This window comes from Aulonocara sp. 'chitande type north' Nkhata Bay, linkage group LG19 (assembly GCF_057382095.1).
Source record: "Aulonocara sp. 'chitande type north' Nkhata Bay isolate Kocher_YH1m ecotype deep benthic linkage group LG19, A_spYH_male_GT1.1, whole genome shotgun sequence".
NCBI lineage: Eukaryota > Metazoa > Chordata > Actinopteri > Cichliformes > Cichlidae > Aulonocara > Aulonocara sp. 'chitande type north' Nkhata Bay.
Window position 1 is genome coordinate 13,914,608 of NC_141362.1, and position 26,209 is coordinate 13,940,816.

At 38.0% G+C, this 26,209-nt stretch overlaps 3 protein-coding genes across 4 annotated transcripts; 1 reads left to right on the top strand and 2 right to left on the bottom strand.

Moving 5' to 3' along the window:
- Positions 1–341: 341 nt before the first annotated feature.
- Positions 342–3,325, bottom strand: LOC147306683 (complement component C1q receptor-like). The gene has a single exon (XM_086275239.1). The coding sequence runs from the start codon at positions 2,893–2,895 to the stop codon at positions 1,900–1,902; it is 996 nt and encodes a 331-aa protein (XP_086131365.1). The 5' UTR covers positions 2,896–3,325; the 3' UTR covers positions 342–1,899.
- A 139-nt stretch (positions 3,326–3,464) lies between these two features.
- cd93 (CD93 molecule) lies at positions 3,465–6,552 on the bottom strand. The gene has a single exon (XM_086275238.1). It carries the CDS (start codon positions 6,351–6,353, stop codon positions 4,650–4,652), a length of 1,704 nt encoding a protein of 567 aa, XP_086131364.1. The 5' UTR covers positions 6,354–6,552; the 3' UTR covers positions 3,465–4,649.
- Positions 6,553–15,514: 8,962 nt separating this feature from the next.
- Positions 15,515–26,201, top strand: LOC147306685 (calpain-1 catalytic subunit-like). Of its 2 annotated transcripts, XM_086275512.1 has the most exons (22): positions 15,515–16,302; positions 17,561–17,814; positions 18,375–18,444; positions 18,529–18,647; positions 18,821–18,954; positions 19,043–19,217; positions 19,834–19,908; positions 20,711–20,796; positions 20,916–20,990; positions 21,175–21,335; positions 21,447–21,604; positions 21,949–21,960; positions 22,164–22,372; positions 22,487–22,532; positions 22,611–22,679; positions 22,809–22,866; positions 23,319–23,380; positions 23,586–23,654; positions 23,756–23,834; positions 24,888–25,004; positions 25,176–25,228; positions 25,351–26,201. In XM_086275512.1, the coding sequence occupies exons 2-22, from the start codon at positions 17,578–17,580 to the stop codon at positions 25,375–25,377; spliced, it is 2,091 nt and encodes a 696-aa protein (XP_086131638.1). In that variant the 5' UTR covers positions 15,515–16,302; positions 17,561–17,577; the 3' UTR covers positions 25,378–26,201. The 2 variants fall into 2 exon arrangements, with proteins under 2 accessions (XP_086131638.1, XP_086131639.1); XM_086275513.1 differs by lacking the exons at positions 25,176–25,228; positions 25,351–26,201 and having other exon boundaries at positions 23,742–23,834; positions 24,888–24,998.
- Positions 26,202–26,209: the final 8 nt, after the last annotated feature.

Consider the following 26,209-nt stretch of genomic DNA (forward strand, 5'->3'; position numbering starts at 1 on the left):
ATCTGTAAACTCTGGATATGGTTGTGTTCTAAAATCCCAGCAGATCTGCAGTTTCTGTAATACTCACACCAGCTCGTCTGGCACCAACAACTGTGTCACATTCAGAGCCACGTAAACAACCTTCCTTTTTTTTTATTTTTTTATTGATGCTCAGTTTGAATTTCAGCAGGTTGTCTCGACCATGTCTACATGCCTAGGTGCAATGAGTTGCTGAATTCTGATTCATTCAGACATTGTTAGTAACGAGTAGCTCAACAAGTGTACTTAAAGTGGCCAGTGAGCACGAACAGATGAATAAAAAGGACAAATAATTTTTTGCTAAATAAAATTGAAAGAAAAACACAAGTCCGATAATTTATTTATCAATATACCTGCAACAATGTCCATGTCTCTTTATTTATACAGCATATTTCATTACATGTTGCTTAAGAAAAATAAATGTAAAAAAATTAGGTGTACAGCGTCTTAAGGCCATAAAAACTAAATAATAATTAATATTAGAGATATTTTATATTTTAAAACAGTTGTTACTAATGCTATATTATTAGAAGATACAGCTTAAGTAATTCGGTTTCTGTTGGAACAAACTGTAATTTCCCAAATTACAATTTGACTCAGTTCTGACTGCCTGCTTTCTCAGCACTTTGTTCTTGAGGACAGTAGATGGTGCTATAAGAGCAAATCTGAAAGAATTCACGCTTGAACATGAAACGTAATTGACCATAAAATTACCTCAAAAAAGACCTGAAATAAAAGTATACACATGTCATATCTTTAAAACTCATTTGCAACCAGTTAAATGTACAAATGTGAATGATTATAGAAAAGGGTCAGCGTTAACATATTTATACATATGCTGTACGTGAAGTACACATAAGTATGTTAAGATTGTAAAAATAGTTTGATTACTTTTTGAATACTCTTTAACATTTTATATACTTCTATATTATATGTTCAAGCATTAATAAGTTCATAAAGATGTTTCAAAAACTGCTTTTGGAAGAATACAAAACTGATAAAGTTGATGACTGATAGTATATATAACTATGCTAAATTGTATCTGAATTATAGCTATCACTGTAGCTATCTTTATACTTGTCCTTCATTCCTTATTGTGTGGGGGAAGTGATGAGGGGAAGTTGGGGTAACACTGAATATGGTGATTCAATAGAGTGAGCGTAAGGTAGGGATTAATAAGTATGTACATATTTCTTCCTACTCCATTTCAGACTTAACGGTTGTCGTTTCATGTAATTTAGATTCTATTTATTTTATTTTAATTTTTGTTTTTGTCTGAGAACGTGTGTGTGTGTGCGCGTGTGCGTGTGTGTGTGTGTGTATGTATATTTCTGAAATGAAGATGATGTTGTAGTAGTAGTAACAAGAACAGCACATTGGGTTTCATTCATATAAGCTCTTATGTAATAAAATAAAGGTGTAAACCTCCTAAAATGATGGCTGTTAAAATGTTTCATGTATCAAAATGTAGTTCTCACTTTTCTTGTTTTCCAAAAGGAAAAATGAGATGTAAAACATTTGGAATTCTTTACATTCATCTATACATCTGGCCAGTTGTTCATCTAATCTACGCTCCTTTTTGACAAAACACATAAATAAACCATGAGTAATGACCATAGGCTCAGCCTGCTGGTCAGGCTTCTGAGGAAGAAAATATGACTGGAACTAATAGTTGGAGGCCAGTCAGTAATTGGAGGTGTAGGTTAGAGCTACTTTGACTTGTTAAACCACTTAAACATTTAGCGTTTTCTGTTCCCAGTGATGTGGACCACACCTTTAGGTTCATGAGTGTACCATTAAATAACTAGGAGACAACACAGAATACCCAAGTCTGCGATAAAGAACAAAGAGCCAGAGGACTCTGTCATTTTGGGGCAATAATTAAGTCACAACGTTGTTGCGATTAGAATTTTCTCTTTGCCTGTTACGCTTAACTACATAAAACCTAATGACAAAAATAGATGCAATGACAACAACAATGACCACAATCCAAACCCACAGAAAGCGCACCCCAGGAACAGAAGACGCCTTCAGTGTATTGTTGCTGATGGGTGGTTTGACAAACGCTACAACGGGAGGAGTTGTGACTGGACCTTCATTAGGGTCCTCACAAAAGTTTCCGTCAACCTTTAGAAAGCCTTCAGGACATATGTCATAGCCAGCCTCTTGTATACTAGGGCATCTCTTTTGTGCACAGTGTGGTTTGCACTGCCTGGGGTCTTTGTTGTCTGGTATATATTGTTTGAAACAAGAGCATGTGTAACCACCCTTAAAATCCTCACAATTCTGCTCACATGGTCCAGATGAACAGCCTTTATAGCTTTGAAAAAGGGTTGGATGCGATACTTCTTGTCCACGGCATGCATCTTGGAGCTCAACTTTGCACAGAAACCCATCAGCTTTATCTAAGCACGGTCTCTCTGTCCATTTTTCATCACTTGACAGTGATACGCAATGTGGAGAGCAGAGTTGAATGTGGTTATTCCAGGATGGAAGAAAGGTGATGCCCGGTCTGCCAGATATCCACTTATAGCCTCTCAGTGGAGCTGAGAGGTTGCTGCAGGCACCAGCTGGTAAATGCAGCCCGATCCAGTAGTTCCCAAACAATTCCTGACTCAGAATGTCAAACAACCTCTTATCACTCTTAGAGCACAACTGCAGAAGTTCTCCTTTCCTGTCATGGCAGGCTTCTTCAGCTGTTTTAAAATCCACTTCACCCTGGTTTAGAGTTATGCAGTCAGGTTTGCCATAATTACTGCAAACTGCTCTGCAGTGGTCTGGCTGCTTTATATCCAATCCTTTTCCAACAGTCAGTGAAACCATCAGAATAGTCATACTCATCCTAAGCACAGGCACTCTCGTCTGCAAGCAGGCCATGCTGTCTCATAGTGGAGTGCAAAAGGTTGCCTGTCTTAAACGATGGGGAATTTCCAGTCTTTGTGCCATTGCGGAAACAGGGTATCTCAGGAAGGAAATGAGATAAAGAAAAAAAAATTAGTTGAAGTAGGACCAGCAGCAACAAAATGAAGAACAACGTTTAGATATACTAAATATGCAAAGGGCTCTTATATAAACTGCCAAACTAATTCAAGTACTTGCCTAAAATCAAGATTCCCGATTTTATACCAAAATGTGAGCCGGCACACTGGACCTCTCTGGGAAGTCAGGAATTAATCAAGCAGAACAATTGATTGCTAATTTTTATTTATTTTTTTCTGGAATGTAAGGTTTAATTTGGCAACCTCATCAAAAACAGTAATGTGTTTAAAATAAATTCATGGATAATAACAATAATATTAAATAAAAAAAATTAAATTGGATTCAAATTCTAACAAATTAACCTTTACAGAAACATAAACAATAATTCTGGTAATAGAATGGGCTTCATGAATGGTAGTGCTATCTATATATGTAAATAAGAACAACAAAGAAAAACAAGCAAACAATTCATTTTAGATTTTATACTTGCAGTATATAAATTGACACCAGTTTCATCTTTACATGATGGTGTGTAGATGTGGAACTTCAATCAAAAAGACTTATTTGTTGGTGTGTACAAGTACATGTCATTGTCAGAGACTAAACAGGTTTACTTAAAGGTACTTCTTGTTCAACAAAAACAAGAAAATTACCAGCATTTTTAAACATTTTGAAAGGCACCTTTTGTTTTTTATCATAGTCTGAATCTGCTCTGTTTTAGCAGGATGGAGTTTAATAATATCTTTAAAAAGGCTGAAATGTGTTGTGCTGAACTCTGGGCAGGTCAAAATAACTCGCTGTATTATCACGTGGTCCAAATGAGAGTTTACAGCCAGAGCCTATTTCAACTTCATATCGCTGCAACACAGTACAAAAGCTTTGACCTTTGAAGCTCTTCTAAACAATTTTTTTTTTCAAAAAGTACCTTTAAGTTCTTAAGAATGTTTGTGAGGTATACTCTCTGGAGAATATACGTGTTAGTCCACTTTTTACTTCTAGATTATATTATACTTCAGCCAGCTCAAACAGCAAAGTACCACCAACATTTTAATGCACCAGTAATAATGATCATATTATACAAATAATATCTCTTTAGTACTTTTACTTCGATACTTGTGTATTTTTTTCTTTTTTTGTTGTGTTATTTGGGGCACAGGTTGTAGAGTGATCAGTAAATGGTCTAATGATCATTTTCTGTGATATTAAAGCTAAAGATCCTCTTTTGTTTTCATAGTACACAAGCAGATTCTCAGGACAGGAGGTAATAGCAGGATTATACACAATAGCATAAAATATTGTCACAAACAAATGAAGAAAAGTGTCTGATCTTAACATTGAATGAAATTTTTTTTACAGCAAATACTGGTAACTTTCTCATAGGTAAAGATATTTACATTGCCTCAGACTATTAACCGTGCAATAAAAACAGTCGTTACACATCCTTCATAACCGTTACAGCATATTATGCACTTCCACTTAACACCCATTTACTTTTTATTTTTCCCCCATTATGACTCTACTCTTATTCAAATACTATTTGATGGACAATGACGTTTTCTGATTTGCGTTTTGATATGTAGTGTAATCACAGGAGATTGCAAGAATTGCATAAATAAACATAACTCTAGTCAGTCTTTTCTGTCACTAAATGGTCATGGGTCATCAGTCAAGATGGACTCGTATAGTTTCTCTAAACGTGGATCCAAGCCAGAGGACACCCAGCAGTAGCCATCTGCAGTGGTGTTCTTCTTCACTTCTTTTTTAGAGCGACTGCATCGAAAAATTGCAAAAAACAAAGTAATTGCAATCAACACAACAAGAGGAATGACTGAACCGAGGACGCAGATTATCACCCTGGAATTGATTGTCTTGGCGAAACTCGTGGCCATGGTTGTGTTGCTCAGTGGATCCTTGTTTGTAACTTTCTCCGGGTCTGGAATGGGTGAATCGGTTTGAGGATATGGGTGCTCAGTTGTAGAACTGGTTAAAGACTCTGTAAAGTTTTCTTGTGTCTTCTCATAAGATGGGTAATCTGATGAGGTTAATGGTGCAAAGGTCACATTTGGAGCATAAGTGGTTCCATCATTTTCCAGGTGGGTGCATATGAAGCTTCCTACAGTATTTACACATTCAAACTTAGCCCCTGAACAGCTGTCAGTCACACATTCATTAATGTCTTCACATGAATGGCCATCTTCAGAGAAAGCAAAGCCTTCCTTGCAAAAACAAGAGAACGATCCAATGGTATTCAAGCAGATGTGCTCACATTTCCTTTGTGCACACTCATCAACATCCCTGCATTTGCCATCCATCATTTTGTAGCCGACTTTGCAGGCACACTTATAACTGCCATGTGTGTTTATGCACAGGTCGTTCTTACAAGCCTGTGATTGGCACTCATCAATGTCAGAGCAGTTGCGTTGGTTTTCGTGCAGTTCGAAGCCAACTGGACATTTGCAGAAATATCCCGACTCGCTCATTACACACTGACGCTCACAGGTGTCAGGACTGCACAAGTCTTTGATCCTGCAGCGGAGTCCATCTTTTTCCAATTCATAACCTTCTCTGCAATCGCATCGAATTTCATCTGCATCCTGACGGCACAAATGTTCACACCCACCATTGCTGATATCACAGCTTCGCTTTCCTGTTTTGCAAAAGGGGCCCAGGTTAGTCCACCGGTAGGTATGGTTAACAGCGTTGCACAAAGACATGCGATCCTCCTGATCGCTACACCGAATTATAGCAAAAGTTCCATGAGGAAATGACTTCAGTTGACTTTTAAGTGGGTCTTGTGAGAAAGGTACTGTGTAAGCGATTTCCCCAGGCCCCAGTAGAGCCAAAGGTTCACACATCCCCTTAAAATAAAACTTGCATGCATAAAAAGCTTTACGTTTTTTGCAAGGGACAGCAGTCCATTTCAGGTGATTCTCACTTGAAAAGTTGTAATCAATATTTACACATCTCTCTGCTAAGCATGTGGAGGCAGGCTCTTCTTTCCAGTTGGAGTAGTGGGATTCCTCATTTCCAGATACCCATTTAAATCCTCGGAGTGGCTGGTCAGGAAATACACAATTGGTTTCTTTGAGTTTTAATCCAATCCAAAATTCAAGCAGCGTCCCATGTCGTTGACTTTTTAATAATGAGAGAAGTGAGCGCACCACATCCTCTTCTTTTCGGTCTCTTATGGTCATCAAATATCCTCCTCTTTTGTCGCAGTCTTCTTTGGCCTTGTCAAACCTCTCCTTCTTCATGTGTGCAGTGAAGCAGGCATTAGAGGTGCACAGCGTTTCATGTTCAAACCCTGATAAACCTTCGAAGCTGTTAATGAGCTGCAGGACAAGAAGCCACAACATAGTTGCCACGAAGATCAGCAAAATGTTTGCTCTCCAAAGGGTTCCTGGGAGTTTTAGCCAAAGAACAAGTGTTTCTCAAAGCAACATTCAGGCTCCAGTATCCTGTTTGCAAAACTAAAGACGGAAATCATGTTTAGCAGCAGTTAGTAGCTCTTTCATACTCCCATGCTGACTGGTTCCGTTTCGAGGAAGAAAACAATGAAAGGCTCTGGAGTGTTTTGACTGGTTATCCAGATGTCTCCGGCCCCAACAGAGTTCAAGCTTTTTAAGCAGACTCCCTGAATTGTGGTGCCTTTCAATACATGAACATGGAGCGGTCAGATTCATGGAGGGGACTGTGCCATTACAAATAGCCGCCACAGGAAGTGAACCCGTGAACTTTGCCAATCTGTCGCCACGTCTGACCTTCACCTCATTATTTACTATAAAGATGTTAAAATTGCACTTATCGTAAACCATCAGTATTTTATTAATGTGTAATCTTCCTCCTGTTATGCAGGTATAGAAGTATCACTATTGATTAGATTTGCTGCCTACCCCCAGCTCTTATGCTGCTATTTAATCTTTTGTGTATAATAACCAAAATATGAGTTTTAATATTCATACTGTAATGGATTGTTTAAAACCTCCCAAAATGTACAATTTACATAACTCTTGATTACTGCTTTTTCATATTTAAACCCAATAACTTTTTGGAGGGCAAGTACAGAAGACCTTTGCGGGCCTTCATGTGAATACAGACGTTTCCTGTATTTGTTTAAATACAGGAAGTGCCTCGACTTCAATCACAGGAAACAGACACCAATCTCCACCCTCTGAGTGCACAGTGGCACTTAAATAGTGTCTACTTCAAACAAAGCCTTGCTAATAAATTCTTCCAAGTCTATTTAAAATATTATTACTATCAGGTTAATCACCGCCTGTCTACTTTGGTGTAGGAAATTCAAATAACTACATTTTACCAAACTGGGTGAATCTACGAAACTGGTGGCTTTAGTTACATGACAACGATCAGAAAACAAACGTAAATCTTTTCTGATGTGATGTGACTTAGTAATTCTCACACTTTATAGAAAACTGCCTTAACATCTATATTTAAGCTATTGTTTGCAATATTTTCTGAAGCAGATTTCTTTGAATTCAACCCAGTCACGAGCTTTTGTAATTCAGCTGTTTATATTTAATTTAGGTTTCTGGTTATATTCTTGCAAGTACTCTTATAGTTTATATTTGGAAATTAAAAAATACTTGAAAATATGTCAAACACCATTTGTTTGGATAAAATATTTTCCAATTTTAAATAAAAACATGTAAAAAATTTTGTTCAATATTCTGAGAAGCTATATGAAAAATATAATTCGGGATTGTTGACCTGAGGGTGTGTCTGTTTTAATATGTGGTCCACTTAATAAAATTTTATTTTGGTATTTTCACAGCCATAATTAAAACACTGTAAACGTACATGGTTTTTGTAATAGAGTGAATTGTTGCCCCCCAGTGGTAAAATACAGAAGTGCCTGTTACAGGGCTAGTTCTTGGTTGACCAATATATAACAACAAAAAAGGGTAGTTTTCTGCACCGCTAAGAAACAACAAGTTAGTGTGTGATGTCCTGCTGTTCAATAAAGGCACCTATCCACATCCTTCTGTCCTGATCCTTTTAAGAGCCTAATCCAGAATATCACAGTTTTTTTATGGTTTCATCTTCTTTTTAGGTCATGGGTGTGTTTAGACCTTTTATCAGGGTAATGATAATGTGTTTTAATATTATTTTCTGACATTGTTTTATAATCATATTTTGCCATCTCCTCTACTGGAAAATGAAAGCTACCCAGAGCGCTCACACAGAGGCTGGTTTGTCATTAATAGATTAAATGAGACTTTGGTTGCTCTGGCAGAAAGAAGATGCAGAGGTCATTTCATGATATAAATTAGAGATGCAGATTTAAAACATTTATATGAAATACTGTAAAAGTGCAAACTGTTCTGATAAGTCACAACATCGCCCCTGCATTATTTGAATTTGTTCTCAAAATAGCATCAGAAACATTAGCTTATGTAGCTTAAATTACTAGATTATTGGCCAATTTTAACTTTCGGAGCCATTAGTCTGCTGGCATATTACAAGTTGCCGGTAAAGAAGCTGATGTAAAGTTTATTTTACTTTCTATCTACCTTCTATTCCTGTTCTGCGCTTCATTGTTTGTTTACAGTACAGATCTAAATCCAGGTGAGAGCAAGTCTAAAGGATGTGACAAGTCAAAGCCTGTATTCATTCTAAATATTGTTATAAAGAGAGAGAAAGAGAAATTGACAGACAAGAGTGGACATGTAGTTGAGCGCAACTACATGATAAAGGGAGTCTAGCTTCTGTTTTGCCCATATTTTTTTGACACGTTTTCTGGCCAGTCGGTAATAGTAGGATTATATTTTCAGCTATTAATTAGTAGCAGAAAGTAGTGTCGTTAAATGATAATGCTTTAAGTTTTCCACTACATCCTGGCAACTTTCTCTCAGTCGAAGATATTTACATTGTCTCAGACACTTAACAGCTCATTAAGAAAAGGTAAAAACATGCATTCCTGTGGGACGAGAAACTGTGGGCCAGATGTATCCTGTTTACTTTGCTAACAAACTTGTCTGGAGTCCAAGATATATTGTGCAAGAACATTTAGTCTGGCACAATGTACATAAGGTCAGGGCAAAATCAATTCAATGAAGTCAAAAGAGCTCTCTGGAGAGGCTGACGCACACATCGGTATGAAAACATTTCTGAAGTGTTAAGTGTTCTCAATATTAATGTCACGGAAGGCGTTCAGAGTGAAGGATATGATTAATAACAGAACAGTTGCCAACAAACCTTCAGATATCCAGTGGTGGGAAAACTTGGAAGCCATGTCAGCTGTTAGAGCAGCTAAACAGAGAACACTGAGTACAATATAAGTCCATACGTGGAGTCTGCTATTTAAAGTCTGAGGAAACAACAGGCTTCATCATGACTTGGATAAAATCACCCCAGCAAGTGCTGACAGCATGGCACAGTTTTGTTTGTAAAGGGAGGTTGGTAACTCGGGTTATTTACTTTTACAGGAACCATGACCTATAGTGACACTATTTTTTGGGTTGACAGCACATTTGTCCTATTGTCCTCCATTATCTCCTGCTAAGCAAAGACTTAACTGTAAGTAAGAAAGTATTTGAGAACCAGATTATGACTCTCCATGTCATCTGTGGTATTGGCTAGACTTCCATCCTCGATCAAAGCAATCAAAGCCTATGATGGATAAACTGTACCAGGTGATAAAAGATGGTAGAAACTTGCCCCAACTTGCAAATATTGCAAATAACACAAATATTCAGTGAGCTTTTTTTTGTTTTCATTCAAAAATGCAATCTCCATATTTGCATTTTAGGCATGTTCATGCTGACTGACAGCTCCTACAGTCAGAGATTCATTGCACCTGTCAGGGCAGGACAGCTTTATGAGCTGATAACCTGCTGGAACCTCTGCTCAGGAATCTGTGCAAGTAAGTTACACTTATTCTAGGGAAAATGTGATGACAGCTGTGGTTGCTAAAGAAACACAGCAAAGGCATGAAGTTCTTCGGAATTGGGAGCGCTAAAGGAGACATGAGCAAAACAGGTGAGTATGTTTTCAACTCTTTGTGATTGAACATTTAATTTAAGGTTAACAGAACAGCTGTAATTCATGTGCCAACTTTATTCTGAGACGGCTACAAATAAGGAAGAGCTGGTTAGGTTATACCTTTAATTTCATATATTTTATTGCCATGTTATGTTATCTAGAATATTAGGCAGTGTGTTTGTTTAAAGGCAGGAAATTACCCAGCATCACCACTGGGACATTATTCCCTCCACCAGCCTCCATGCTCACTTATACAATTACTGTATTGTAATTACAGGGAGAAATTTAAAAAAACAAAAAAACAATTTTTACCTGAAATTCAATTACATTTTTAAAACATAATAGAAAACATAACCTATGTAAACCTTTTGTTTATCAATGACTTAGCCTGCCGAGGGCTCTGCAAAGACCACGTCACCTTTGATGTTCAGTCAAAAATTAGCAGCCATAAGGAAGTTTCTAATCCTGCACTGGGACATCACAGAGGAGTTGGCAAACTGTAGGCACGATTCACAACATTTAAGATTCTGATGTTGAAGGAAGCACAGTTTTCATACGCTTTCCCTGCTGATGTCAGAATAATGTGCATTGCAATCGTCATAGTCTCCTTATAGTCTGTAAGAGATTAAAGCATTAATGACCTTCTAGTTCTGCACAATATGGGTTAAGCCATCACACTGGGGCATAGCAGCACTGCACCACTTGAGTGAAGTCAAAGAGAATAGAGTACATGTTAATAGTGTCAGCAATCAGATCACTGATTGTGACGTTAAAATATTTGAGTAAAATTATTTTTCCTCCACCAAAGACTTTTTTGTGTATTATCACATCGTTTCTGATAAACAAGGATGTATGTTTAATGTATGATTTTAGGTCTTTACAGACCCAACCTTCTCTTGTGTGATCACCATCATTTCCACTACTGCCCTCTACTGGCTTCTAACAGAAATGTCCAGGTCTCTAGCTAGAGTCTAATTAGATATTGTTCATTTACAGTTAACATGCCATCAGTGACACCTGTTAACTGAAAGAGAATCAACAAAACAACAGAATGGCCTCCGAAGTCAACAGCCTACAAAACCTTTTGTTGTTGTTGTTGTTTTTGGCATTTCCAAATAACAGTAAAGAGATTAGTGATCGCTTCTGGGAACACTTTAAAGACAAGTGGTACCAGTTTGACTGGAAATAGCTTAGAAAATCAGACCATCGCCCGATGACTGATGAATATAAGACCAACGCAACGTTAGGCATGAGTAAAAGAGAATAATTCTCAGAAGATTTTAATATTTTTTTTCACGTTTGTGAACACCTATTGTGTGTTTGAATGAAATATTCTGCTTCGATTTTTCTGGTTCAAGACGTTTCAAAGCCCATAGTCTTTGGTGTTTACTTTTCTAACGTCAAACTGATGTTGTAGCTTAAAAAATAAGTTTTTCCTTGACTGGCATAAGAGTTCTCATACAGAACTTGAAGTCAAAAGACTTATATCTTTTGACTTCATGTTTTAGAAGGTCTCAGTTTTAAAATGTGGGTAGAGTGGTCTTCATGGTCCGCTGCGTAACAAAAACATAATTTAACGAAATGACTACGAATTTGGAGACAAGTTTGGCCATGTTGCAGTATCTCTCTCGCTCGCTTGTTGTTTAGTGTGAACAAAACAAACTCAAACTCAAACTGGCATTACGCTCCTGTCCTTTTTGTTGCTGCCTATTCTACTCCTTTTTCTTCTCACTAGATGGGAAATTCACCATTACCTTCTTTTTAATTAAACTATTTTCTTGGGAATGGTTTGATTTTGTTTGATAATTTGGCCTCGGAGACTCCAGCATTTGACGGCATCCTTTAGTTATCTTAGTTTAGTTTCTTCATCTTCATCTTGTGCAGCCATAGGCAGGTCTTAACATGACACCAGTAATTTAGTTTCATTTTTCCCCATCACTTGAAAGGATCTGAACGTGATAAGATCACTGTATGTGCTATCATGCAAGAATGACTTCTGAATAAATAAACTGGAAATGTGCTTTGCCAGCTTACCTATCCTAAATTTGCAGGTAGAGGCGGTTAGACTGAACAGGGTAAAACATGCAAAAGAATGACATAGAATCTGTGTTTACCACAAATTTCAGATTAACTCATTAGCAAAGGTGTGAAAGTACAGATGCCCCTTTCTATAGAAATTCCCATATCCTGACTGCTGAGTTTATAACCTCTGGCCTCCTTAAGGAAACAAAGTAACCCTTCTCACGTGGCCAGCCTGGATAAGGAGTTTTTGCTCACTGACAGGCTCACACTCTGATAAAAAGCTTTAGTTTATAATTGCAGTTATCCTCCTAATTGCAATATTCTAATGGAAATTTAGGCCTTAACATTGACACTGGCTTACAATAATGCAAGTGTTAACTTCACCTATACACCTAGAAATACTGTATATAAGTAATCTATAATGGGGAAATTATGGCCAGTGAGGGGAATCCTTCAACATCCAGAACAGATGAGACATTCAAGTGCATCTTTGCTGATTTCACCACTGATGTATAACGGTGGTGAAAAGGATGCATGGGAGAGGTTTGCCTCTAAACAGGTTTTTATGGTGTGAAAGTAACCTAACCATGTACTCTTCTGGTTATCTTGTAGTTGCAGGTTGTGTGGTTTGTTCATCACATTTGTTTTTGTTTTTTTGTTTGTTTTTTTCTTAACAAATGAAAAAAATAAATCACAGGCAGGCCGCAAGCCAGTGCGTGCAGTGGGGAGTGTTGGAGAACAGAGCTATGCATGCCTCCTCCTGTTATTCAAAGCAGCCTTTAATTTAATGTTGAAAAACTTCAACTTCTGCAAAATGGAACGGGAAAGTTTTAAAAAGAAGCACATGCCCACATGCTCGTCTCAAGTGAGATTTCAAAGAAGCTCCATAAGTCAGCCTCTCCTATAATATACAGACTTGGGCAAAATTGTTGGTACCCTTCGGTCAATGAAAGAAAAACTCACAATGGTCACAGAAATAACTTTAATCTTACAAAACCAATAATAAATCTTAACCAATGAAAGTCAGACATTGCTTTTCAACCATGCTTTGACTGAATTAAAAATGAATGCATGAAACAGGCCTGGACAAAAATGATGGTACCCCTAGAAAAGAAAGAAAATAATGTGGCCAAAGGGACATGTTAATCCAGAGTCTCTCTTTTGAAATCCTTTATCTTATCTTAAGCCAACCTCCCTGGACGTGGCTGCAGGAGGAAATTGATGACAGATCAAAGATGCAGGGGACTCAAACGCAGGACTCCTGAATCAACTGAACACAAGGATTTATTTACAGAGTTCACCAGGTGTATATACAGAGAGTGCCGGGCAGTGCTATATACAACAATGTGAGGGACGGGACTCCAGGGAAATCCAAGGGGGGGAATCACTCGCTCTCCAACTCTCCACATACATGACTGCAGTTCCTTTCTTCACACTTGACACACAGATTCACATGGGAAAGGTTATCCAGGGGGTCTGTAGATGAGGAAACAGGAATGAGTACGATATTCACAAAAGACACTTGACTTATCTTGAGCTGTAGCTTGACTCTCACTGACGTGTGGTAGACAACAATCCAGCGAAGACCAGCAGTCACCTCCTGGCTGAAATGCCATTCACCTTGATGGGCATCAGGTGTGTTCTTTTCCGTGGGCCGAGGGCCGAGGGCGTGAACCCACAATGAGTTCTGCCCCAGCGACAGAGAGGAGGTGAGAGAGAGCGCAAGAGAGAGAAAAGAAAAAAAAAAAGGCCGACCAGCGCCTTGCCGATCCCCCAGGCCGTGACAGGTGCTGCTTTGCTGCATCTGGCACAGGTTGTCTTGAATCTGTGCGGGGTACAATGAAATCTCAAGACTATCAAGGGATTCTAGAGAAAAATGTGCTGGTCAGTATCAGAAAGCTTGGTCTCAGTCGCAGATCATGGGTCTTACAACAGGACAATGACACAAAACACAGCTAAAAACACCCAAGAATGGCTAAGAGGAAAACATAAGACTATTTTAAAGTGGCCTTCTATGAACCCTGACCTCAATCCTATTGAGCATCTTTGGAAGGAGCTGAAACATGCAGTCTGGAAAAGGCGCCCTTCAAACCGGAAACAACTGGATCAGTTTGCTCATGAGGAGTGGACCAAAATACCTGCTGAGAGGTGACAGTTACAGGAATCGTTTGATTGCAGTGTTTGCCTCAAAAGGTTGTGCAACAAAATATTAAGTTGTGGGTACCATCATTTTTGTCCAGGCCTGTTTCATGCATTTATTTTTTAAATAATTCAGTTGAAGCTTGGTTGAAAAGCAATGTTTGACTTTCATTGGTTAAGATTTATAGAACTTTTATTTATTATTACTTTTGTCAGATTAAAGTTATTGCTGTGACCATTGTGAGTTTTTCTTTCATTGACCGAAGGGTAGCAACATTTTTGTCCACGTCTGTAAATATTTAAATATATCATATAGTAAATCTTTGTTAAACAAGTAACATCAGGATCTTTACTGCACATGTACATCAGCAAAAATATCTTGGCGTGCAGTTTAATTGGTGAAGTCAGTTATTTTGTTAGTGAATTTTTTTTCTTGTTCTACAGTAGTCAAACACTTTAGAGGCAAAAAGATTTAACTGTCAGCCATAAAATCTTTGTGTAGTTACAAGTTCTAACATGCACAAATGCTCGAAGAAACCAAAAATAAAGTGGATGCCAACTACCATGGCAGCCCTGTAAGTTTAAACAAACTTACTCAAGGTTGTTCAAACATCTAAAATATAATGTTTATTTAGCAGACAACATACAACAACAGAGTTACATATTTGCGCTGAAGTCAAGCAAACCTTTGGGTTATTTTAAATAAAAACCAGGAAGCTGTATACAGGGCATCACACCTGTACATTAAGAATTAACATGACTCTGGGGACATCTCAGGCCCTCCAAGGTTTGGAGGCCTATCTCCCCCTACCACCACTTCCCCTGCCAGTGGCGGTCCCCCTCAGACATCGGTGCGTTGGTGGTTCTTTGTGTCCGGGGATGGGCGTCCAGGTACACACCGGCTCACTCCTTGGTGGCCGCTTATCGGGGCCTGGAGCCTGGGGCTCGCTCGGGCCACTTCGGAGGTGGGGTGCCCCCGGCCTCTCGGCCTGGGGCTCGGTCACTCAGGCGCAGCTGGCTGCCGGCGGAGCTCACGGGCGCGTCACTGCAACCCCCCCTGGCTTCTGCTCCGCGGCTGCTGAGTGAGCCCTCATCTGGGACTCTCCTCAGCTCTTTCCGGGACAGTGGCGCAGCTGCCCCTCTGTTGGTCTTCCTTGGTCTCTTGTGTTCTGGGGGCCTCTGGATGTCTGGAGTTTTGATCTCCTCCACACCTGCTTCACGCCCTGGAGGACGGGGCTGTGGCCCCCCCACACCCTCTAGCAGATTATTACATGAAGGAACCTTTTAAAAAACAAAAAACAAGCGCGTCCATGCTCACAGGTGTACACACGGGTGATCACACCCACAAACTACACCCTTTTTGGCTCCTACCTCAAAGCACACTGTGTTCTGTTGATCTTATGTGCTGCACAATAATGTTTAACATTTAGTATTTACTGTCATATTCCCATATATCATTGTGATGTTGTTTATTCTATTACTCTTGTTCTCTTCTGCTTGCTTTCTTTTTTCTTTCTCAGCAGGTGATCCAGGTGATTGATATATGCATTTTTTTTTCTCTGCCCGTTCTGTTGGTTTTTGTCTTTTGCCCTTCTCCCCCGTCCCTCTTCTCAGCTGTTTCTCTTTCCCTCTTTCTTTCTCCCCTTCTTTCCCCCAGTCAAGTCTGTCCTGTATTCAGTAAGTGAAAATAAAATAAACAATAAAAGGTGAATCAAATGGACCATTACGGCAAGGCTGGGATGGTCAGTTTGGTAAAGTAAATCCGTTGGGCATCTTTGTTTGCCTTTAGACAACAATTCTGATGGCAAAAGAGCCAAACGGGACAGGCCAAAAAAAAAAAAAAAAAAAAAAAAAAAAAAAAGATTTAAAAAAAAAGATTTAAAAAAAAAAAAAAAAAAAAAAAAGAATTAACATGACTTGTGTGTAAACACCTATAAAACTAACCCTGCAGGCAGAGTAATTCCAAGGAAAGTGGTGGAGTTTGAGTGAAATTTGCATTGTAAGATAAGGAGGTGCCACAACCTGTCCTGTCTGATTTAGGGGATTGTGGGCATTATATAAGACTGAAGCCTGTCCACTCTTACCTGCAGACCTGCTCCATATCTACTAAACAACACGCTTCCTCTTTCGTGACTCGTTCAGGTAAGATGTTTGTTTAACAATTTTAGGACTAATGACTAAAATCAGTTATTATAGTTTTTCTTTTTCTGTTTATTTTTAGTGTTAGGTTTTGTTTTGTTTTTATTAGTTTCATAGTCTCATTAAATATTATTACTATATGGGCATTTCATTGATATTTTATTGTAAATTGCAGTTCTTTTTCTTTTAAAAGAGAAAAAAAACCCAAGCAATGTTTTTAATATTTATATATTATTTCACCTATTTTTTTTCTCACCTAGATTTAGTTAGGCGACCCACCTTTATCATTATGGGTCACCTATACCTATTAGAACAGGTGCTGCACTTGTGCTGTTGCAGACTGTTACCTTGCAAAAAACGGCTCATAAAACTGAGTTAAATCTTAGGTAATTTCCTCTAAATGTCTACCACTTTAATCTCAGTATGTATATTGTTTTTAGTTAATTCTATTAATATTATTAGTAGTAGCAGCTATAGTCAATATAAACATTAAGCATGAGCTGAGCTGCTTCCTAAAAAGCAAATGGGCATACAGTGCTTAACAAATTTATTAGACCATCTATCATAACAAGAATGAAAATGTGTTTTTAGAAATTACTTAGAATTATATTGTTATCTATTAGGCAAATTAAAATAAAATTACAGTTGTATGAAATATGAAAATTAATGGATAACAACAGCTTTAAAAATACTATTTTGATTAAAGAGGCTACACATACAGTTGGTTACAGAAACATAAAACATGATTTTGGTATTTACTAATACTGTTAATTGAGAGCAGCTGTGGTATAAACATTACACTGGGTGGTGGTCTAATGAATTTGTAATTTGTATGTACTTGTTTTGTGCAGACAGAGATTTTCATACATAAAGAAGCATGCCTACAAATAACCTTTTCTGAAGTACTGAATTTAAACACAAGCAAAGAAGAATAAAATTGTCTTATATGACAATTAAATATATGAAATGACAGAGTATGTCATGTTTTTTTGGCATTGACTTTTTACATCAATTCTTACATCAACCAAGCTTTATTTTTAATATCTAAAGTTATGTTACCAAAAAAATATTTAATGTAATTTACTGGTTGTAATCTAGAGGTGGAGTAGACTGATAATCACCCTAGAGGTTTGAGGAGCGTACTGATCATTTTAAGAAGAATTTAATTTTACTGTTAGGATTTGAGCTGACATTGTTTCTTTGTAGCATATCATTTATTATACTAATCTATCAAATTTACATGCCAACTTCTTGAAAACAGACACAAACACTGCAGCAATGCCTCTTCCTGGTGCATGCCTGAACATTATGGAGGCTCGTCACAAGCAGAAGGGATATGGGAGCATCTCCAACCCTGAAAGGTTCTGTAACCAAGACTTCAAGAACCTGAAGCAGTACTGTCTAATCAAAGGAGTAAGGTACCTCGATGACATGTTCCCCCCTGATGCAAAGTCTATTGGCCAGGGGATACTGAAGCCCTCCGACCTGGCCCACGTGAAGTGGCTAAGACCTGCGGTGAGTATTTAAAGATATTTAAATTGCACATTAGATGCTCTATCACATCTAAATGTTTAATCAGCCGGGGACTGATTCCCCCTTTTTCACTGCAAGTGATTCAGTTTAAATTTTCTGCTAATGACATTTTTCTGCAGTCAGATTGTAAAAGTGTTTGAATGAGCTGTTCTTCAATTCACACAGTCCCAGTACACAGCTAACAATAATGCTTAACATTTCAAAAATAAAAGTGGTTGCCCTAGACTGCTAGACATGAGCTAATAATTCATTTTAGAATTTTAGAAAACAAAATACAATATCTTTTCCACCTTTGCCCCACTGCATTTGAGATTGTGAAAATGTAGCTCTTCTTATGAACCAAGAAGTGAGATTTTCACTGTAACAGTGCCCTCTAGTGGATGTGACAATAATTAAATTAATCCTGATATTTAAGCCTGTGAAGTAGAGTTTCATATTTCAAACTTGGCCCCAAACCTCTTAAATTTGGGAATGGTCGGATACATTAAGTGGAAATGAGTGAAGCAATCCTTATATTTGAAAACTGACTCCCTGTTTTACAGCAAATTGCTCCTGATGCTGAATTTGTGGTTGATGGCGTCTCCAGATTTGACTTTGGTCAAGGTGTACTTGGTAGGGTCATTTCTTCACTCCTAATATTTACACTCTTGTAACTGCCTACAGTCCTGATTGTTCTTTTTTGTTGTTGTTAACCAGGAAACTGCTGGTTTCTTGCATCAATCGGCGCACTGACTTTCCAGAATCACATTTTTGAACAAGTTGTTCCGCTCGACCAAAAAATCAAAGAGAACTACTGTGGCATTTTTCACTTCAGGGTAAACATCATTAAACTATCAGAATAAGAGAAGTAATTATTATCTTTAACTGTTTTTCTCCACTAAACTAAAACTTAAAAGCTGTTTATTTCAGAGTTTGGATTATTTTGTCTCTAATGATCAAATTTCATGAAACACAACAAGCTCACAAAACAATTGTATCTTTATTTAAGTTCTGGAGATTCGGGCGGTGGGTGGACGTCGTCATTGATGACAAGTTGCCGACGATCAATGGCAGACTAATCTTTGTTCACTCCAAAGATCCAAATGAGTTCTGGCCTGCTCTGCTGGAGAAAGCTTATGCCAAGTATGCAAAGAAACATATGATTTATCCGATATACAGTGAACAAGTTACATGTGGGGGATCTGTGAAAAATATTATCTACCTCTGTCAGGGTTTGTGGTTCCTACACCGACATGACTTCTGGAACTCCTTCAGAGGCTATGATGGATTTCACCGGTGGCGTCCACATGTGCGTCCAGCTGTCGGACGCCAGTTCAGACGTGTGGGGGCTGATATGCAGAGCTGGCAAATCCAACACATTGATGGGCTGTGGTACACCTCAAGGGGTAAGCACAAAAAAACAGAACTCAGAAACAGCCCGAGGTTATTCAGGGAGATTATTCTCCAACTACAAAAAAGGGCTTAGAGGACTTTGATTAGTGTTAGTATAGATTAGAGATGCTGTGAAACTGTTTTGACATTTTAACAAACATTTTATGCATTTTGAGGTGAGTTATAACAAAGTCTGTGTTTTCCACTCAGACTGCACTTCATCATCTACCAATAAAACTGGTATCATATTGCCTAAAAACTATAAAACTAAATCAATGATGTAATGATGAAGTTATATTTATGGCATAATCAACCAATATTGCACAAATACAACCCAAGTTAGCATGCACTTTGGGACTGCTTAAGTGGGAATGCAAATCCTGGAACAAGAAGACTGTTTTGACTTAGTAGACTCTGAAAGTTCAAAATCTATTTTAAGTTTTTTGTGAAGCGGTTGGTTGACTGCCAGAAACATCTTTTATGAAGACAAAGTGTCCCAAAATGTTGAAATTTGCTTTAAGTCAACATAACCAAACTTTGCAGTCACTTTTTTCTAATGATATTATTGTATCAGAAGTCTTTATTTTCATTTTTTATGCTTTTACAATGACCAATGTTCCTTGATTGTAGGAAACATCTGCTAACACAGTTTTGCCAAATGGACTGGTCCAAGGGCACGCCTACACTGTGACAGGGGTTAAAGAGGTAAAGAATTATACTTACACAGTAATCACAGTTAGTATTGGAAGTGAATCTACAGTAATAATACTTCCCTGGTAAGATTACAGCAATAAAAAGAATGCTATCACATAGTATCACAGTATGCAGTGTAGGAAGAATTACAGCAAAAACAAGCGCATGACATATTACACAAAATGTTTAGGGGAGATTTAAAAACCTTTAAGCATACATTTAAATACAACAATAATATGTCCCAGAAGGTTGATTCTGTTCATCTGGACGTAGCGTTTTGTGGGAGAAACGTTTCGTCACTCATCCAAGTGACTTATTCAGTCTCAGCTGACTGCAGGTTTCCCCAACCTTATAAACAGTACATTTGCACAATGACTGAAAATAGAACCACTGAATGAACAATGGGCTCTGAGATCAGTTCCTTGATCATTAATATGCAAATTCTCATGACCATTGACTAACAACTACTGATCAAAGACCACTGATCAGTGGCAATGAGTACCATCCACAGAGAGTTGGGGAATGGCTGCAATCACGTAAATGGCCTCCTTGACTCCCCCTCAAACCAGTGTTTCCAGCTGATTGTTCGTTCAGTGATGCTCGTTTCAGTCATTGTGCAATGTACTGTTTATAAGGTTGGGGAAACCTGCAGTCAGCTGAAACTGAAGACGTCACTTGGATGAGTGACGAAACGTTTCTTGCATTGAAAACGTTACGTCCAGATGAACAGAATCAACCTTTTGTGATTTACTTACCTGGATGATTGAGCATGCATCGAACCAATAACTGTGATTTTTCTGGTGCCTGCGGCCAGCTTATTAGCCAAGGAAAACTTGTGAAGCTGATCCGTTTGTGGAACCCCTGGGGCAAAGGAGAGTGGGTAGGAGACTGGAGTGATCGGTAAGCAGTAATCAGCTTTGGTATATTTAATTAGAGAATAATTTTCTTCAAAATATGCAACTCTGGATAAAAATTACCAACATAATGTGTCATCTCTTACCTAAAATACTGTCTTTAAGGTCCCCCATGTGGGACATTGTGAGTTCTCAAGACCGCCAAATGTGCCTTTCAGTGGCTGATGATGGAGAGTTTTGGTAAGCAAATTTCGTCAAAAGAAAACTACAACCTCTGGCGGAATTATATTAATACCACCAGAAGTTGTAGTTTTCTCTTTTTTTGCTTTATTTACTCTGTACTATGTTATAAGCTTAGAGTTTTATACTTTGACATCACATCTAAATAAATTAGGAATGAGAATCTACCTGATTTTATTAACAGGATGGCATTTGAAGATTTCTGTAAGTTCTACACAGATCTTGACATCTGTGGCCTGAAACCAGACTTCATAGATGGAAAATCCTCTGCTCAGTGGAAGACCTCTGTGTACGAGGGTCGGTGGGTTGCTGGAACTACTGCTGGAGGCTGCATAAATAACAGAGGTAATTATATAGCATATACTGGAATATAGGTGTTTAAATGTTCAGCAGAACATAATTTTTTAATCTTCAATTCATGTAAATAAAACATATTTTTCCCTCTATGTCCTCCAGACACTTTCTGGACAAATCCACAGTATCGAATTAAGGTCGTAGGTGAAAACTCAGAGACCAATGGGGAGAAAAACATCCTAGTGTCTCTCATGCAAAAGCCTGACAAGAGGAACAGACGCCTGGTGCAGAACCTCCACATTGGTTTTGCTGTATATTTGGTAAATATTTCTCTTTGTCATATCATTCATACATGCATAACTATGGTGAAAACAAATACCATGTTGAAGTTGACATTTTCAGAGCATGAAAATGTATTTAACTATTGTCAGAACTTGTATCGTAATGTGGAAACAACAATAATAATGTGGTGTTGAAATGCAGAAAATGACAGATCAAAAATTTACTACAACATACAAAAAACCATTTTGTTAGCAAGCCAAGCTTTAATATGCTGTCCAAGCATTCATACAGTGGCTGTGCACATGTTGAAATAACTAACTAACGACTAACTGAATTATTGTTTATTCCCAACATGAACAAAATTCATCTGACGTCCTTCAAGGTGTCCGAAGACGTAAGAAACTAATTTAATCTATTTCATGTTTATAATACACATATGGTGATGTGAAAAGGAAAGTACACTGTCTTTCACTATTAAGGTTCTGTGTATCTGTATGCGCTGATACATAAAACCTTCAAGTTGACATGTCTGTACGCACTTCAGAAACTTCTTCAAATGAAATTGGGGAGCTGAAATATCACTTTGAATAATTTCAGTACAAAACGCAAAGTGGGAAGTTTCCAGCAATGTTCTTCAACACCCATCTGCCTGTTGCTCGGAGTGATAAATACATGAATGCCCGTGAGGTGATAGAGTTCCTTATGCTGAAGCCTGGTGAATACCTGATTGTGCCATCCACCTTCAAACCCAACGAGACAGCCTCCTTCATCCTCACCATCCACTCAAGAGAAGAGACGTGTTGCTAGTATGCTCACTGTCGATGTCTGATGATATGACATAAAAAAATTTAAAACAAAATTTGCATTTGACACATTACAGTTGATTTCTATGAAAGTAATGCATATTGGTCTCCCCACAGTGAGAATTCAAATTCAAATGAGCAAAGATATGAGCCAGTTGAAAAGGTTTGTAACAAATCATTTAATTGTGTCCGTGTTATTTTGCTGTTCATGTGTTATTAATGTGAACTGTTGACTCGTCAGGTCACAAAAGTAAAAAACCATCAGGATGAAGAAAACAAGAAAACATTCTTCCGTCAATACTCTGACAAGGTAATTAAAAAAGATCTTTTTGCTAATAATATTAGCCGCATTACTGCAATATTACAAGTTTATATAGCATTATGTGTCTAACGTCTGTGTAATGTATCATGTAGTAAACCAAATCAATTAATGTTTCAGTATGAAGAAGTGGATGCTGAGCAGCTCCAGAGGCTTCTAAATGAAAACATCCTGAAAGGTTTGGCCTTTAAAAAGTCTGTCAAGCTCAATTTAAATTTACTGGGCCACCTACACATGGCTGTTTGGCCATGGGAACCCATTCCATGAAGCTCCTTGTGCACAGTTTTTGTGCTGATGTTATTGCCAGAGGAGGTTTGGAGCCCTGTAAATACTTTTGTTCATATAGCGTAGTTTCCAGGTCTGACCCGTCCAATTTATAAATCAGTATTATTTCCTGTAAGCCTTCATCGGACTCTGGCAAACTCTGGTTTATGAGAATATGACTCTAACTTATTAATACAAAATTAACTGTGGTCCACATTAGTGTAAACATCAGTAATACAGCAGGGTGTGCAAGACCCTAAGTTTCTTAGTCGCCATGGCTACTTCGACATGCAGTCTATGACTCTGAATACTGTGGATGACAATTGTGCTACACTGTCTTTGCTAATTCAACTCTGTTTTATTTAGGAGAAATGAAATCTGGAGGGTTCAGCCTTGATGCCTGTCGCAGCATGGTGGCTCTAATGGATGTATCCTGTTATAATACATGTGATACTGGAAAAAGCAGATTAAGAAACTTTGTAGTTTGCCTTTTTGAGCTGTTGAAAAGTAACTATTGCAGAAGTCTATATGTAAGCAAACCTAAGTGCTTCTCTGTTGATATAACCAGCATTACTCATCTGAAAGACCAGACTAAGATTTGTCCCTTTGCTACCTTAATGTGGGTTTTAAAAGACATCGATCACAGGCAAACTAAACAGTGAGGAATTTGTCCGTCTGTGGAACAAGGTCACCAAGTACAAGGTAAAGGGAAAAAAACAGCCTTAAAACATATATCAATACATCTGCTATAGATGTGAAGATTTTCCCTGATCAGTTTCATGGTTTCAGTCTTCTCTTATCAGGAGACTTTCTTCCTCACCGACGTTTCAAAAACAGGAACGCTGTCACTGAGTGAGCTGAGGAATGCATTTGTAGCTTCAGGTATATGTTTATAGTTATATGTATGTATATATACATATATGTGTGTGTATTAGTATATATTAGTGCTGTCAGCGTTAATCTCGTTAAAATAATGCTAGCGCCATAACCCAGAGCTTCCCAAAGTGTGTGGCCCACCCCCTAGGGTGGGGCGCAGAGCCATTGCAGGGGGTATGAAAAGAAAAAAAAAAAAAAAGGACACTTGGACACTGCTAGCATAATGGACAGGTTTTTGACGGGTGTCCACACAAACGCAAAGCAGGAGATGAAGCATCGCCAAATATGTTTCCAAACCAACTTAATTCTAAGCCAAAGACTAGAAAATACGATGAAGCATATCGTGTGTGTATGTAAGCGTGTAAAACCTGAAGATGGAGACAAAATACTGTTTATCTGCCATTCTGCAATTCATCTCATGTAAACAATAACGTGCGCACAGCGTGACGTGAAAAAAGGCACATACCTTTGACGTTGCCTGACGAACTGTCTATCCCTCGTCCACACGGAGGGATGGAAAAGGAGTCTAAAAAAGGAGTTTTAAAAAAATCTCCATTTTCGGTGATTCCAAACGCCGTTTACGTGCTGACGAAAGGCCCAAACGCATAGAAACAGCTGCGTTTTCAAAAATACCCGTGTAGGTGTGGGCGTAGCGTAAAAGATTTAGTAGTGTATTTTATCACTACCTGTAATTTATTGCAGATTACTTGTATTTGTTTAATTGTTTACTAAATGTTTGAGATGTGAAATAAACTGTTGGTGTTTGAAAACAAAATATGGGCGTGTGTGGCTGGAGGATGTGTTTGTGCATGCGGGGGGCGAACATTTTTCTTGTAAAACAAAGGGGGCCCCAGCAAAAAAAGTTCGGGAACCACTGCCATAACTACATTAACGCGGCAAATCTTCATTAGCAAGATAGCGCGGATTGACCCGTGCGTGCAGCTGGACGGCGCGTTAACATCATTTTAACGAGATTAACGCTGACAGCACTAGTATATGTATGTATGTACATATATCTCAGCAAACTCCTCCTGAAGTCTGACTGTGTGTGTTCTTCAGGAATGAAGGTTTCAGATGACATGCTCAGTCTGATGGCTCTGCGCTATGGCGCCTCCTCTGGACACATGGCACTGGAGTGCTTCATCAGTCTCATGATTCGCTTGGACTGCATGAAGAGTAAGTGAAGCCGAGAAGAAATAACAACAGTAGATGTGTAGATAGCTGAAAATAAATCTCATGCAGTGAGAATGAAAAGTTTTTTCAGTGGAAAACATCTTTCTCGCTTCTAAGATTTGATTAAGGTTCATGATTTGTACAGTTTAAACTCAAAGTTGTGTTCTTCAACAGAAATCTTCAAACAGTTGTCTGATGGAAAATCCATTCATCTCAAGGAGTCAGAGGTAATAAAGTCACTTTAGTGCTGACAGAGCAAACGAATAAATAAATATAAATATTTATACAAAGAAAACGCATCAGTTTAAGTGATACTTAAATGTTAATAAATAATCTGTCTTATTTTCAGTGGATGTACGTTTCCATGTACACTTAAGCCAGCTGAAAGACAGATGCACGTTTCATCTGGAAAACACAAGAAGATATTTCAAAAACTTGTTTTCTGTGAATTAGCTATAACACTTTATTACTTTGAAACAACTAAACACAATAATGTGAAACTATAACAAACACTAACATTTAAAGCTGTAAACCTTATGCCTCTCTGCATATTATGTCAAAGACTGAATAACTGCATTTTTTTGTGACTAGTACTGCAAACTTGTCAATCTGTGTTTTATAATAGAAACATAATACAGATGTTCGTGAATGACATGGGACTATTGTATCAGTCAAAAATGAATGAAGTGGATGGGAAATTAAACTGATAAGATAACTACAAAAACTCGGAAAATGGAAATTCAAAGGAAGAAAATGTCAAATTTAACTAGTACCTTTGTTTTTATATGTAATTTTCTATATCAGCTGCTTTTTAAAATTCCTTTTATATTGGGGAAAGGAAGTACCAAACTTCAGTGGGTCAGTTTCAATAGTGAGAGGTTGCGTTCTCCTCCTTTCAATGAAGCATTGCCTTTGTGATCTTCAGCAATTTTCTTTTTTCCAGCAGCTGGGATTTTTTTTAATCTTATCATTTGTTTTGTGGGTTTTGATATATTTAGCTGCATAATTGCCTGTTAAAGTTACATTTTCTTAATAAAATCATGTGTTATTTTGTAGATTTGCCGTCTTTGATTTTTCTTTGAGAGATCTTCTTTTACCCAGACACTTTTATAGATACTTCCCTTTATTACATTGAATGCTTTAGACATACTAAAAAACGTCTAAAGCATTTAGACATTTGCTTACATAAGGATGTCTATAAATGCAGG